Source organism: Aethalodelphis obliquidens, unplaced genomic scaffold (assembly GCF_003676395.1).
Source record: "Aethalodelphis obliquidens isolate GAN/ISIS:26980383/991018 unplaced genomic scaffold, ASM367639v1 scaffold61, whole genome shotgun sequence".
Classification (NCBI taxonomy): Eukaryota; Metazoa; Chordata; class Mammalia; order Artiodactyla; family Delphinidae; genus Aethalodelphis; species Aethalodelphis obliquidens.
In genome coordinates, this window is record NW_020838005.1 from 5,576,228 (window position 1) to 5,589,297 (window position 13,070).

The following is a 13,070-nucleotide window of genomic DNA, read 5'->3' on the forward strand; positions in this document are numbered from 1 at the left end:
GGGTTTGAATAGGGATCTCCGAAAAGATATACAAATGGCTTAATTACATGAAAAGATGCTTAATTAACATCACTAGACATTGGGGACAAGCAAATCAAAAATCGTAATGAGATACCACTTCACACCCACTAGGATGGCAGTAATCTGGAAACTTCATACATTGCTGGTGGAAATGTAAAATGGTGCAATAACTTTGGAAAACAATTTAGCGGTTTCTCAAAAGTTAGAGTTACTATATGACCCAGCGATTCCACTTCCATGTATACACATACTCAAGAGAAATGAAAATACACAATAACTTATATATAAATGTTCATTATTCATTAATAGCTAAAAAACGGAAACAAGCCAAATGCCCATCAACTGATGAATGGGCATCAAAATGCAGCATATCCATTTCACAGAATATTATTCAGCTTTAAAAAGGAATGAAGTATTGATTCATGCTACAACATGGATAAATCCTGAACACACTATGCCAAGGGAAAGCAGATACAAAAGTCCATATACTGTATGATCCCATTTATAGTAAATGTCCAGAAAAGGCAAATCCACAGGGACAAGAAGTACATTAGTGGCTGCCAGGGGCTGTGGGGAAAGGGGAGGGTGTGGGTATGGATGGAGAGCGACTGCTAACGAGAGAGTCTCTCTTTGGGATGATGAAAATGTTCTGGAGTCGGACAGTGCTGATGGTTGCACAGCTCTGCAAACACACTAAAAGCCACTGAACTATACACTTTTGATACATGACCTACATCTCAAAAACAGCTGAGAAGGAATGGTCCCACTGCCCTCAATGTATATAAATTATGGTTCAAGTCCTTCAACCACACTTCTAGACACTCACTACTTTGAAGATCCCAGCCAACCCAATTCTTCTTACTCTCAATTAATAACCTCACATTCTACCTCATCTAGAAAATTAAGCACTCCAGGGCTTTCCCATTATATAATTATCCTCTTCCCCCTATACTTCAAAAATTTCCGTCTCTAGGGACTTCCCTGGTGGCACAGTGTTTAAGAATCCGCCTGCCAATGCAGGAGACACGGGTTCGATCCCTGGTCCGGGAAGATCCTACATGCAGTGGAGCAACTAAGCCCGTGCGCCACAGCTACTGAGCCTGCGCTCTAGAGCCCGCGAGCCACAACTACTGAAGCCTACGCGCCTAGAGCCCATGCTCCACAACAAGAGAAGCCACCGTAATGAGAAGCCTGTGCACCGCAACGAAGAGTAACCCCCGCTCCCGCAACTAGAGAAAGCCCACGTGCAGCAACAAAGACCCAGTGCAGCCAAAAATTAATTAATTAATTTAAAAAAATTTTCCCTCTCTATTGGCTATTTCTATTTTTTTACAGGCTCCGGACGCACAGGCTCAGCGCCCATGGCTCACAGGCCCAGCCGCTCCACGGCATGTGGGATCTTCCCGGACGGCGCACGAACCCACGTCCCCTGCATCCGCAGGCGGATTCTCGACCACTGCGCCACCAGGGAAGCCCAGCTTTTTTGTTTTAATTGAAGTATAGTTAATTTACAATGCTGTGTTAGTTTCAGGTGTACAGCACAGTGATTCAGCTATATATATATACACACACACACATATATATTCTCTTTCAGATTCTTTTCCCTTATAGGTTATTACAAAATATTGAGTATCGTTCCCTGTGCTATACAGTAGGTCCTTGTTAGTTATCCATTTTATTTATAGTAGTGTGTGTATGTTAATCCCAAACTCCTAATTTATCCCTCCCCCCTTCCCCTTTGGTAACCATATGCTTGTTTTCTATGTCTGTGGGTTTATTTCTGTTTTGTAAATAAGTTCATTTGCATCTTTTTTTTTAGATTCCGCATATAAGCAATATCATATGATAGTTGTCTTTCCCTGTCTGGCTTACTTCACTTAGTATGATAATCTCTAGCTCCATCCATGTTGTTGCAAGTGGCATTATTTCATTCTTTTTATGACTGAATAATATTTCTATACGGAGCTTCTTAGAAGAATGCTCACGTATACACACTGCTTCCATATGGAAACACCCACTGATTTCTCAGCCCACTCCCAACATGCCAACACCAATTCATTCATTCAGTAAAAATTATTCTTCTGCCATTTTTTGCCCTGGCCCTCCACATTACTTTCACCTGCTTTTCCTTATGCCTCTCTTCTTGGCCTCTGTGACCTCGTCCTTCACGCATGCCTTAATTTGATGTCCTATCTTCTAAATATAGTAACGACTCCCAAATCTACACGTATCTCCAGTCCCTTAGTTTCAGACTCCTGTACAACAGCTTTCTGCATCCATCCGCTTGGCTGCACTTCAGAACCTAAAACTCAACCAGTCTCTTGCGTTTCTTCCAGGCACGTACTACATCTTAGTTGTAGGTGCAGTGCATGGCACGTGATAAGCACTGACTAAATATTGTTGAATGTCCAGGAATGGAGCTCATAATTTCCCACACCTCCACCCTAAAACCTGCTTCTCCCACGTTTCTGATCCCAGTTAATGACACCAGCACTCATTCACTCAGTTATCTAAACCAGAAGCTTTGCAGTCTTCCTATATTTCCCAAATCTCAGTTGCTTTCATACCACCTTGACAAGTTCTTGCTGGGTGTGTCTAGACTGCAAGGCCAGAAATGCTCTTTACCCCACCCACCTCTCAGGAATGTGTTTGCAGCCAGCAACCCTCAGGACAAAGAGCAGGCTTGCTTACCACGTAAAAGCAATCGAGTCCCCCAGCTCAATGCTCCTCAGATGCAACCCAACCCACTGCCTGCACAGCATCCATCTGGACCCCTCCATGTCACCCCTGTGGGATTTGCAGGCAAAGGGAACCGCTCCTGCCACCTGCTGCGCCGTAAATCCTCTGACCCAAAAGTCCTGTGTCTTCCTCCAGCATTCATGAAACAGAAACAAGCTAATGTATTAGCTTGTAAGCAAGATAGAGACACAGCTTAATTTACCTTCCTAAAGCATCACTTTAACAGTGCCACTGCTCTATTCAAAAACCTATACGTTTGCGACAACACGCATGGACCTTGAAGGTATTGTGCTAGGCGAAGTAAATCAGACAAACACCACCGTATGATTTCACTTATATGTGGAATATAAAAAAAAAGAACAAACAAAACAAAACTTACAGACACAGAGGACAGACTGGTAGTTACAGAGCAGAGGGGGTTAGGGGTGGCAAATGGGTGAAGGGGGTTAATTGTTTGGTAACTGGTGATCACTTTTAAGAGTTACCTTGTACACCTGAAACTAATATACTGTTACATACCAATTTTACCTTAAAAAAAAAAAAAAACCTACAGTGACTGCACTCCTCCAACCCTGCCCAAGACCCTTCTGAACCTGCCTGTACCTCACCCCTCTTCATACCCCTCTGCTGCCCACAAACCTCGTGACTTCAGTGAGGCCACCTTCCATCACTCTTCTCATGCCCCACTCCCTATATTCTTCCAGCTTTTCCAAGAAAGAACAGAATTTCAGGGCTGGGGCTCTGGAGCTGAACTGCCCAGGTTCCAATCCCCAGTTTCTCCACTTGATAGTTATGTGATTTGGGGCAAGTGGCTAAGCTTGTTCAAGTTCCCATTTTCTCATCTGTAAAATGAGTTATAAATTCTTCCTAGCATTTTTGTGAGGATTAACCTAAAATAATCTAGTTCAGTGCTTGGGACCACGTCGATGCACAGCAACCTCTCTTTAACTGTTAATTATACAGATACTGTCTCCTTCCTGCTGTCTGAATTTTTACAGCTAACTTCCTCACTGTTCTTGCTTAATTCCTACATCCATGTTTTGCTAAGTCCAACAACTCATCTTGTGCACCCCACCTGCCATGCCTTCCTGTCAATTGCCTTCAACCCATGCCTCATCATTCTCAAGCCCCACCCCCATTTCTTTAATTCATAAGGCACTGCCATCATTGCTTTGTGTACTATACTCATAACTGATTCACCTGTGTATCGTACTACCAACAAGACAGTGAGCTCTTGTTGTCAAAGATCATGACCTATGCTTCTCATATATCCTGCACATCTTTGAAAATTACGCAAGCTCAGGAATGCAACGCCCCTCTAAAGATCATCATGTCTGATAGAGTAGTAAAAGCACAGGTTTTAATGGCAAAACAGGTGAAATTCGGGCTCCAAAATACTGGTTTTGTAATTCTGGGAAAGTTACTTAACCTCTCTGAGATTCTGTTAAAAAGAAATTCTATAACTACCTTTCAAAGTTTTGTTTGAAGAATAATGTATAAAAAGGAATGAACTGTGTAGCTCACAAACAGAAAGCTCTCAAAAAGTAGCTATTATTTTTTTCCTCAATCAACACATGTTAAATTGAATAGGCGAATTCATTACTACCAGCTTTTAAAGATACCTACAGCTTCTGAGAGCTAAAGCCCAGGACCAATTAAGTCATGGATTTCATGTCCCATACACCAGTTAGTTTCACACACTTCCCTAATGACTACACTGCTTCTCTCAGCCAAGCTTTTTTAAGAATATGCTTTGTTGAACACAAGGGGAAGCTGATCAGCAAGCATAGAGATCAATAACGAACCCATTTCCCTCACTAAACAGCTCAATCCATCTGCTTAACCAATATTTTTGCCAGTTGTTTCTTCCATCTTCAGAACTTAAGAAATGGAAAAGTTGACGTTAGTCATTGTTTTATGGTGGGGGTGGGGGGTTAAAGTAATGCCAATTCAAACAAGTTTTGATTTGATAAACTTGTATTTTCTTCTCCAAAAGCCTCTGGCCCTATATGTATAAATCCCATTTTTCAGTCACGGAGTTGACAGCAGAAACAAAAGAATGTTGTGATAGATGTGTGTCTCATCCTCCATTAGCATCTCAAGCAGATGCTAATAAAACAAGCATCTTCTGTTTCAGAAAATATGTCAGAAATTTCCATCCACAGTCATCCCTAATTCCAACACCAGTTATCTGAGAAGGCTTAAGAACCACCAGTGGGCTCAGGGTCAAAGACTCCTTCCTGTTTCAAACAGATTCTCCCACCCAACCCTGCACCTTGATTCCCAAGGATCACCTGTTTTCCTCACTGACGGGCCAGGGTCTTCCAAGCTTCCTCCTACTTCCTCAGTTTCACCTGTCTTTTGATTCACAACTGCTCACTTGGTTTTGACTGGTCTCCTTAATCTTCCTATTCACATGGCTTCATTTCCACCACACGCTTGTAAATGTTTTCTAGCTATACCCTGAATCAGTTACCTACCCAGGCTTTCAATCTTGCCCTGAGATCTGGCGATCTTTCTCCGACATGCTTATGTCCAAGACCCACACGAAGTTCTCGAAAGCTAAACAGAGCACATGGACCAGCCACCCTGAAGCCAGATTTCTGGGCCCCCTGCAACTCCGCCTGACCTTCCTAATCTCAGCCTTCTCCAGTTAACCTCACGGAGCACTCCTCCCTGTGTTAGCACACGCTAATCTCATCTCTGTGCCTAAACTTGCCTGGCTCATTCCTGTCCCCTTGCCTTTGCTCTCAGGCCATACTTCCTTCTCAGAGAACCAACTCCCCACCCCTCCCACCAGGCACCATAAGCTTCCTCCCTCCACAGAGAAAGAAGCCTCCTCTAATCACCAGGTTTCCAGGGATCCTTCACTCTAAATTCCTACATCTCCCTATCACTCACCTGGTACTTTTAATAACTAGCAATCTGCTGAAAGTGTTTACCTTTTAATCTTATCTTTTCATGTGACGGTCATTTCCTTATGAGCATAAACCATAAAGTGCACTTTTAAAAACTGAATACTATAATACTAGACAACACTAAGAGAAAGTTTTTAGGAAATAAAATTCCCCCAACAAGATCAGTCTCATTTTTTCATGCTTCTTTCTAGCCCTTGCCCATTCCTGTTTACATTTTTAACATAGTAATAATCATAATAGTAGATTCAACCATACAGTTACACATACTGTTTTACATTCTGCTTTTTCTAACATAAAAAAAGTCTTCCTTGTTAAATGGTTTTGATTTTCATTTTTAACGTCTGTATCTTATCCACTGAGAAACTAGACTGTGATTCACTTAAGCACTGACTTCTTTTCCTAGTTAGACATTACATTATTCTTTGTGTCTTTCACTGTGTTGATTCTTCTCCGTGATTTTCACTGCATCAAGTACTGAAAAATTCAAAGCAAACCGTTGAGAAATACCTGTTAAAATAAATTTATTGTCCATGCTTCCTAACACCTGAAATAACCCATTTCACTGTTTTTTCTCTCTAGCTAAATTTCTAATGTAATTTCCGGTTTCATCACCTTAGGCTAGGTAGACAGCAAAGATATTTCCCAAACACTTTTTATATAGATTTATTTATTTTGATAGTTAATCTCATACATATTTAAACACTGGAAGCCCCTTGAGGGAAGGCAATAAGATCCCATACTAAGATAAGGTAGACACCTGGCAGGCGTTCAATAAATATTAAATATTTTTTAAGCCATCTAAAGTTATAAAACATCAAAGTCCTGAACAGGAGAGTGTCGCTGATCTAACTAGTGCCATCAATTATGCTTGTAAAACTTTCGGCTCACTTAATAATTTCACTGGTTAATAATGTATGAATGGGTGTTCCTTACAGTTTACAGAACACAAAGAGGTTACCTGGTGAGCTGTACAGGTCTGAGAGATGACAAACAGAACTGCAAATAGAACTCCCAGATCTCATGACAAAACAAGCTTAACCTCTTTTACTTTAGCTGTTTAAGTTCATACTTCAAATGAAGAAAAGCAAAAACAAAAGTTGTAGTATTAAAACTACGTAAAATTACATATGCATGTAAGTACGAACTGGAATGAAAATAAGAAAATGAGTGTGAATTGTTAAGGTGAAAGAATGTCAGAGACATTTTCCTTTTTATTTTTTGTTTTCTTAGTATAATTTTAAAATGTATAACAAGAAAAACATTCCCGACAAAAGCATGTTCATTAGTCATTACAATTCTTGCTATTATTGAAGTAGGGCCTAATGCTGAATGTTCAAATAACTAAGTTTCCCAAGCCCACATGTAATTTAGCAAAAAAGACTGAAACACTCTTAATTCCATGATAAATGTTAAATAATAAACCAATTATCTACCTTAACACCTAAGCACAGTCAGATACTGAATCACATGAAGGGCTTAATGGTACACTAGAAGCTTCTTGCAAATTTCAGATTTTCCTCAACAAGTAGCTAACGTGATTCCAACTATCAATCTTTAGAGTAAAACTACATTATCCCAGGAACCCATTCTCATCTCATTCTCATTTGTGAAGAGTGATTACTGAGGTTGCTTCCTGCACTAACCTGCTAAGGGAGAAACAATTATGACTAAAAGTTTACTATTCATCAGAATTGTATACTATTACTTAATCCATTAATTTTCCCGGAGGTAATAATTGGTCACAGTAATAATTTTTTTCAAAATTACCGGAAAGGGATATGACTTTGTTTTAGCCTTTTTAAGCAAACTCTACACAGCAGTATAAAAATCACTGGCTTTAGAATTCCACTCCATTGTATTCCACAAGAACCTCTAGATTTATGTAAATGACTACTTTATGACAAAATAGAAATAGAACCACTTTTAATTATCTGTAGTAATCACTAAAAAAAAAAAAGTCCATGTGCATTCAGGAAATGTGAGGCTAGGTAAGAGACAGCACTAAATGAATCAGAAGGCAGTATACCACAAACAACGCGCTTCTACTTATAGGGTAATGGATCTATGCATAAACCTTAATTTTAAAATGAGTTCAGCCAAAGGGACAACTAACATCTTTTCCAAAGCTAAAAGTATTCTAAGTACCCCCTGAACCTCTGATACTGACAATTATTACAATCTAATCAATGTCAATTTATAAGTAAAAAGGATAGTGCTTCCCCTGGAAAACTGAAACTCAAGGTCGGGGGAGGGGAAAGAGGAAAGAATTTTAATTATCCAAGATAGGTCTTTGGTGGTGGTGAGTTAGCTGCCTCTTTTTAGCACTGGCATTTCCCAAGTTTTTCGTGAATAGGAAATTTTTTTAATGTGCCGAAATCATCCTTTCAGAATCAAATCCCAGCTAAGTTGTGTTTTCTGCGGCTTGGTGTTTTGTTTTGTTTTGTTTTTAATCACTATGATGGTAATAAACTTGAAGTGAATTGAAATAAAGCTGCCTGAACACTCGAGGACTAGAAGCTTTTGGAAACTGTCAGAGTTCATCTAAGTTCTTTCATTTTGTCAGAGCATGGAATTAATGAGGCAAAGGTTGAAGACCCAAAACGTGAACTTGTTGAGAACTTAAAGTAATTAAGTTCTTAGGGAAAATTCTTGTGTCATCTTGACAGCCTTAAGCCAAGCAGGGACAGGAGGAATCACCAACTCCAAAAAAAAAAAAAAAAAACTTCCAAGAGGACAAACCTAGAAAGCATGTTATCCTGTTGAACTGTGTACCTCAATATATACCAAAGACAGCAAAGACAGCTAGAAAGCAACTCCATTTCTACACAGACTTAAACAACACAACCTACAGGGTTTCCCTGGTGCCGCAGTGCTTAAGAATCCGCCTGTCAATGCAGGGGACACAGGTTCGAACGCCTGCGCTCTAGAACCCGCGAGCCACAACTATGGAAGCCCACGTGCCTAGAGCCTGTGCTCCACAACAAGAGAAGCCACCGCAATGAGAAGCCCGCGCAAGCCAACGAAGAGTAGCCCCTGCTCGCCGCAACTAAAGAAAGCCCGCTCGCGGCAACGAAGACCCAACGCAGCCAAAAATAAATATAATAAAATAAATAAATAAACAACAACTACAAAGAAGTTGCGAAAATGACTGAGAAAATGATTCTGGTACTTACACGAATGATTCGCATTAGTTAAGAGCCTTCTCAGCTGAAAAGTCATTTCCTGGGACTATAATGATCCCACTAGTATCACCTGGTATATATAGGAGGTGTTTCCAATATATCTCACTTAAAGTAACTTGCCCTGTCACGCTGCTAGTTAAGCATTAAAGCCAAGGCCCGGCCCACCTCCTCTGACTTGAGTCAGGTTTTCTCCATTACATTTGACTGTCTAAAGAGGATTTAAAATATACTGTTTATCTGCTTTCTCTACCCTCCCTGCAGAATTGAGAGAATGTCTGAAAGATACAATTTCACAAGAATCTTGGCACCTAATCTATTTATTGTTGAGAGATGACGAAGATGACTTCAAGCAAAAACAAAACTTTCTTAACAGTCAAGAAAAAGCGGGGGGTCGGGGGAGGGCAACTCCTCTACCCAAGTTCAATCAAAGGATTTACAAGTCTTCATGACAATCCAGGTTAAAGGAATATAAAGTGAAAAGCCAAGAGGAAGGACTTTTGCACTAGACTGCTTTCTCAGAAGTAACCCCAACCCCCTGCCCTTCTTCCTGCCACGGGCCACAGGAGTGCGGGGTCGGGGCGCCTGGGCCACCGACGTGGGGCCTGGGGGTCCCCGGCTGTCCCGGGCCAGGCCGGAGGATGAGGACCCCAGGGCGGGGGCCGCGCTGACAGCTGGCGGGCCGAGAGCGGGGGCGCGGCGAGGCGCGGGACCAGGGGCCGGGTGGGGAAGGAGGAAGCGAGCCAGGGGCGCGGGCGCCCTCCTAGAAGGGCAGGGAGACAGGAGGGCAAAAGGGCGGCGGGGCGGGCGCGCCGGCGGAAGGGGCAGCGGGCCGGGACATGGGGCCCGCGGCGCCCCGGGACGCGGTGCGGGCCAGGGGAGGGGCGTCCCGAGCAGGCGGGGCGGGCACGGGCGACGAGGTTTCGGGGTGCGCGGGCCGCCCCCCCACCCCGCCCAGACACGGACTCCAGGGGCGGGACCGGCCGGACCCCACACGGCGGCCGCGGCCAAGGGAAGGGCGCGCCAGGCACCTGCCGCCTCCGCCGCGGCGGCCCCAGGCGCGCTCGGCTCTCACCTCTTCGGTTCATGGGTCGGATCCGGACGGCCACTTTCACTTTGGAGTCCCCCATCCTGCCGCCGCCGAGGCTCTCGCTCGGCTTCCGTCTGCCGCGGCCACCGGGCAACTCTTCGGGGCTGACCAGGCGGGAGGGGGCTACGGGCGAGAGGGGCGGGGCCGGGGCGGGGCCTGCGGAGGGGCGGGGCCGACTCGGGGCTCCCGGCGGCGCCCCCGCTGCATGACGGGACTTGTAGTCCCTATAGGTGGTCGGGGACAGAGCTGCATAGGTCCGGTGCGCTTCCCTCTCTGGAGCTTGTAAATACCCCTCTGTTTCTACACAATTCTTACTTACCCTTACAGTTAGTACTGAGACGTAAGCTGTCGATGAGCTGATATCTCACCTGAAAACAAACAGTTGAATAGATGGCACTGGAGACCTTGCGACCTCTCTCAGACTCATTTCCTGCCAATCTTAGTGTTTTATCCCTGGCTCAAATTATTTCCTCTGCCTGGATTGCCCTCCAGGCCGTGTTTGCTGAAATCAGCCTTCAAGACAAGTCAAAAGTCACTTCTGGAGGTCTTCATAAATCCACAGGTTACCCTATGCCAACCCACCCCCTGCCCCCCTTCCAGTCAAGACCTTGGGCTCTGGCATCAATCTGGGTTCAAACGCGCCCTTAGCACTTTCCAACTGTGTGATCAAGGTAAGTGATTTGACCACTGTATGCTTGTCTTTTCATATGTAAATGAAATACCTACTTTATGGGATTGTTGTGAGGTTTAGTGAGTTAATGTAGGTAAACCTCTTAAAACTCCCAGGCACAAAAGTGCGCAATAAAAGTCATTATTTTTGATCTGTTATAGCATTTATGCTGCAACTATTTATGTCTCTCCTATTTTTTTTTTTTTTTTTTTGCGGTATGCGGGCCTCTCACTGTTGTGCCCTCTTCCATTGCGGAGCACAGGCTCGGGATGCGCAGGCTCAGCGGCCATGGCTTACGGGCCCAGCCCCTCCGCGGCATGTGGGATCTTCCCGGACCGGGGCACGAACCCGTGTCCCCTGCATTGGCAGGCGGACTCTCAACCACTGCGCCACCAGGGAAGCCCGTATTTTGTATTTTTAAAACCATATCTTACATGTGTAGCCTTGCCTGTAGTAGAGACCCAGTAAACATTTATTGCATGAATGAATCAATGACTCAGTGAAGCCACACTAAAATGTGCTTTTTGTTAAGCCCTAGCAGAAATGCTAACTGGTGGCCTGTGGGCAAGATTTGACCTGCAAACATGTTCTATTTGGCCCAACGTTATTGGCCAATGCATGAAAACTGGGAGATTTTTACATGCAATGCTGGGCCTACATTACATATTGGGAATATCAATAGGAAATGAGTAGCAGTGGCCACCTTTATAAGAGGCAGTTCCGCTTCGATATGTTTAAATGACAGAATAGAACTCAGAACAATTTTACAGATGAGTAAATACAGAAAGCTGGCAAGACTTGCCCTTTTACCAACCATCCTATTGTTGAAATAGCTTCAATACAAGCAGAGTTGTCCAACAGGTTAAAAACACATTTAAGAGACTATATAGCACAGGGAACTATATTCAATATCCTGAGATAAACCATAATGGAAAAGAATATAAAAAAGAATGTGTATATATGTATGTGTATATATATATATATATATATACACACATATATATGTATGTATATATGTATAACTGAATCACTTTGCTGTACAGCAGAAATTAACAAGACATGAAATGATCCAGACACAAAAAAAGCAAGCCCTGTATGATTGCACTTATATGAGGTACTTAGAATAGTGAAATTCAGAGACAGAAGGTGGAATGATGGTTGCCAGGGGCTGGGAAGAAGGGGAATAGGGAGTTAGTGTTTAATGAATACAGAGTTTCTGTTTGGGAAAATTAGAAAAGTTCTGGTGATGGATGGTAGTGATAGTTGCACAACAATGTGAATGTACTTTATGCCACTGAACTGCACACCTGCAAATGGTTAAAATGGTACCTTTCAGGGCTTCCCTGGTGGTGCAGTGGTTGAGAGTCCGCCTGCCGATGCAGCGGACACGGGTTCGTGCCCCGGTCCGGGAAGATCCCACCTGCCGCCGAGCGGCTGGGCCCGTGAGCCATGGCTGCTGAGCCTGCGCGTCCAGAGCCTATACTCCGCAACGGCAGAAGCCACAACAGTGAGAGGTCCGCATACCACACACACACACACACAAAAGGTACCTTTTAAAATATAAATTTATTTATTTTTGGCTGCATTGGGTCTTTGTTGCTGCACACGGGCTTTCTCTAGTTGTAGTGGGCGGGGGCTACTCTTCGTTGCAGTGCATGGGCCTCTCATTGTGGTGACCTCTCTTGTTGCCGAGCACGGGCTCTAAGCACGCAGGCTTCAGTAGTTGTGGCTCGCGGGCTCTAGAGCGCAGGCTCGGTAGTTATGGCTCACGGGCTTAGTTGCTCTGCGGCATGTGGGATCTTCCCGGACCAGGGCTCGAACCCGTGTCTCCTGCATTGGCAGGTGGAATTCCAACCACTGCGCCACCTGGGAAGCCCTAAAATGGTACATTTATGTTGTGTATATTTTGCCACAACTAAAAAAAGGTAAAACATCATATCATTATGTTGTACACCTGAAACTAATATGTCAATTATACCTCAATTAAAAATTAAGTAAGAAAAAAAGGTTAAAAATAGAAAATGCAACCCCAGAAGGCCCTCCTTACAGGAAGGGAATTTCTTTCTTAGCCGCACCTCATCTGAGATTTCAAGGGGGCCTTCTCAGCTGGAGAAGCAGTAGGTTTCAGACAGTAAATCTTTTGATTTTCACAGTGCAATAAAGTGAACAAAATAAGGAGGACTAATTTAGCATTGTCAGCTTTTTAATTTTACCAAGTAAATTCTTTAAAAACTAATGGATACAACAAATTGCTGTCTACTATCACTGTCATCCTTTAAAAAAAATAAAAGCCAGGTCGCAAAGAATATATTTTTATATTGAAATCATTTGCTGGATGAAAACCCTCACTCCTACCCTTTTGCTCTTATTTAGCATTGAAAAAACTTTTATCATGGCCCTTGGACTGATTACCAGAGTTGGGTATTCTAGGCTTAAACGGATTTCCTATTAAC

At 43.4% G+C, this 13,070-nt stretch overlaps 1 protein-coding gene across 7 annotated transcripts in view; it reads right to left on the minus strand.

Moving 5' to 3' along the window:
* KIF13B (kinesin family member 13B) overlaps positions 1-10,077 on the minus strand; it is a 187,182-nt gene extending 177,105 nt beyond the window's left edge. For 5 of the 7 annotated variants that reach the window (XR_003428978.1, XM_027088008.1, XM_027088009.1 and 2 more), the window contains exon 1: positions 9,933-10,077. Coding sequence is in view for 4 of the 7 variants with exons in the window: in XM_027088008.1 (XP_026943809.1) it covers positions 9,933-9,987 (55 nt within the window). In the remaining 3 variants the exon portion in view is untranslated. Of the gene's footprint in view, positions 1-8,851; positions 9,028-9,932 lie in introns of those variants that run through there. The other 2 variants (XM_027088013.1, XM_027088012.1) reach the window with 2 other exon arrangements.
* Between the last annotated feature and the right edge of the window lie 2,993 nt (positions 10,078-13,070).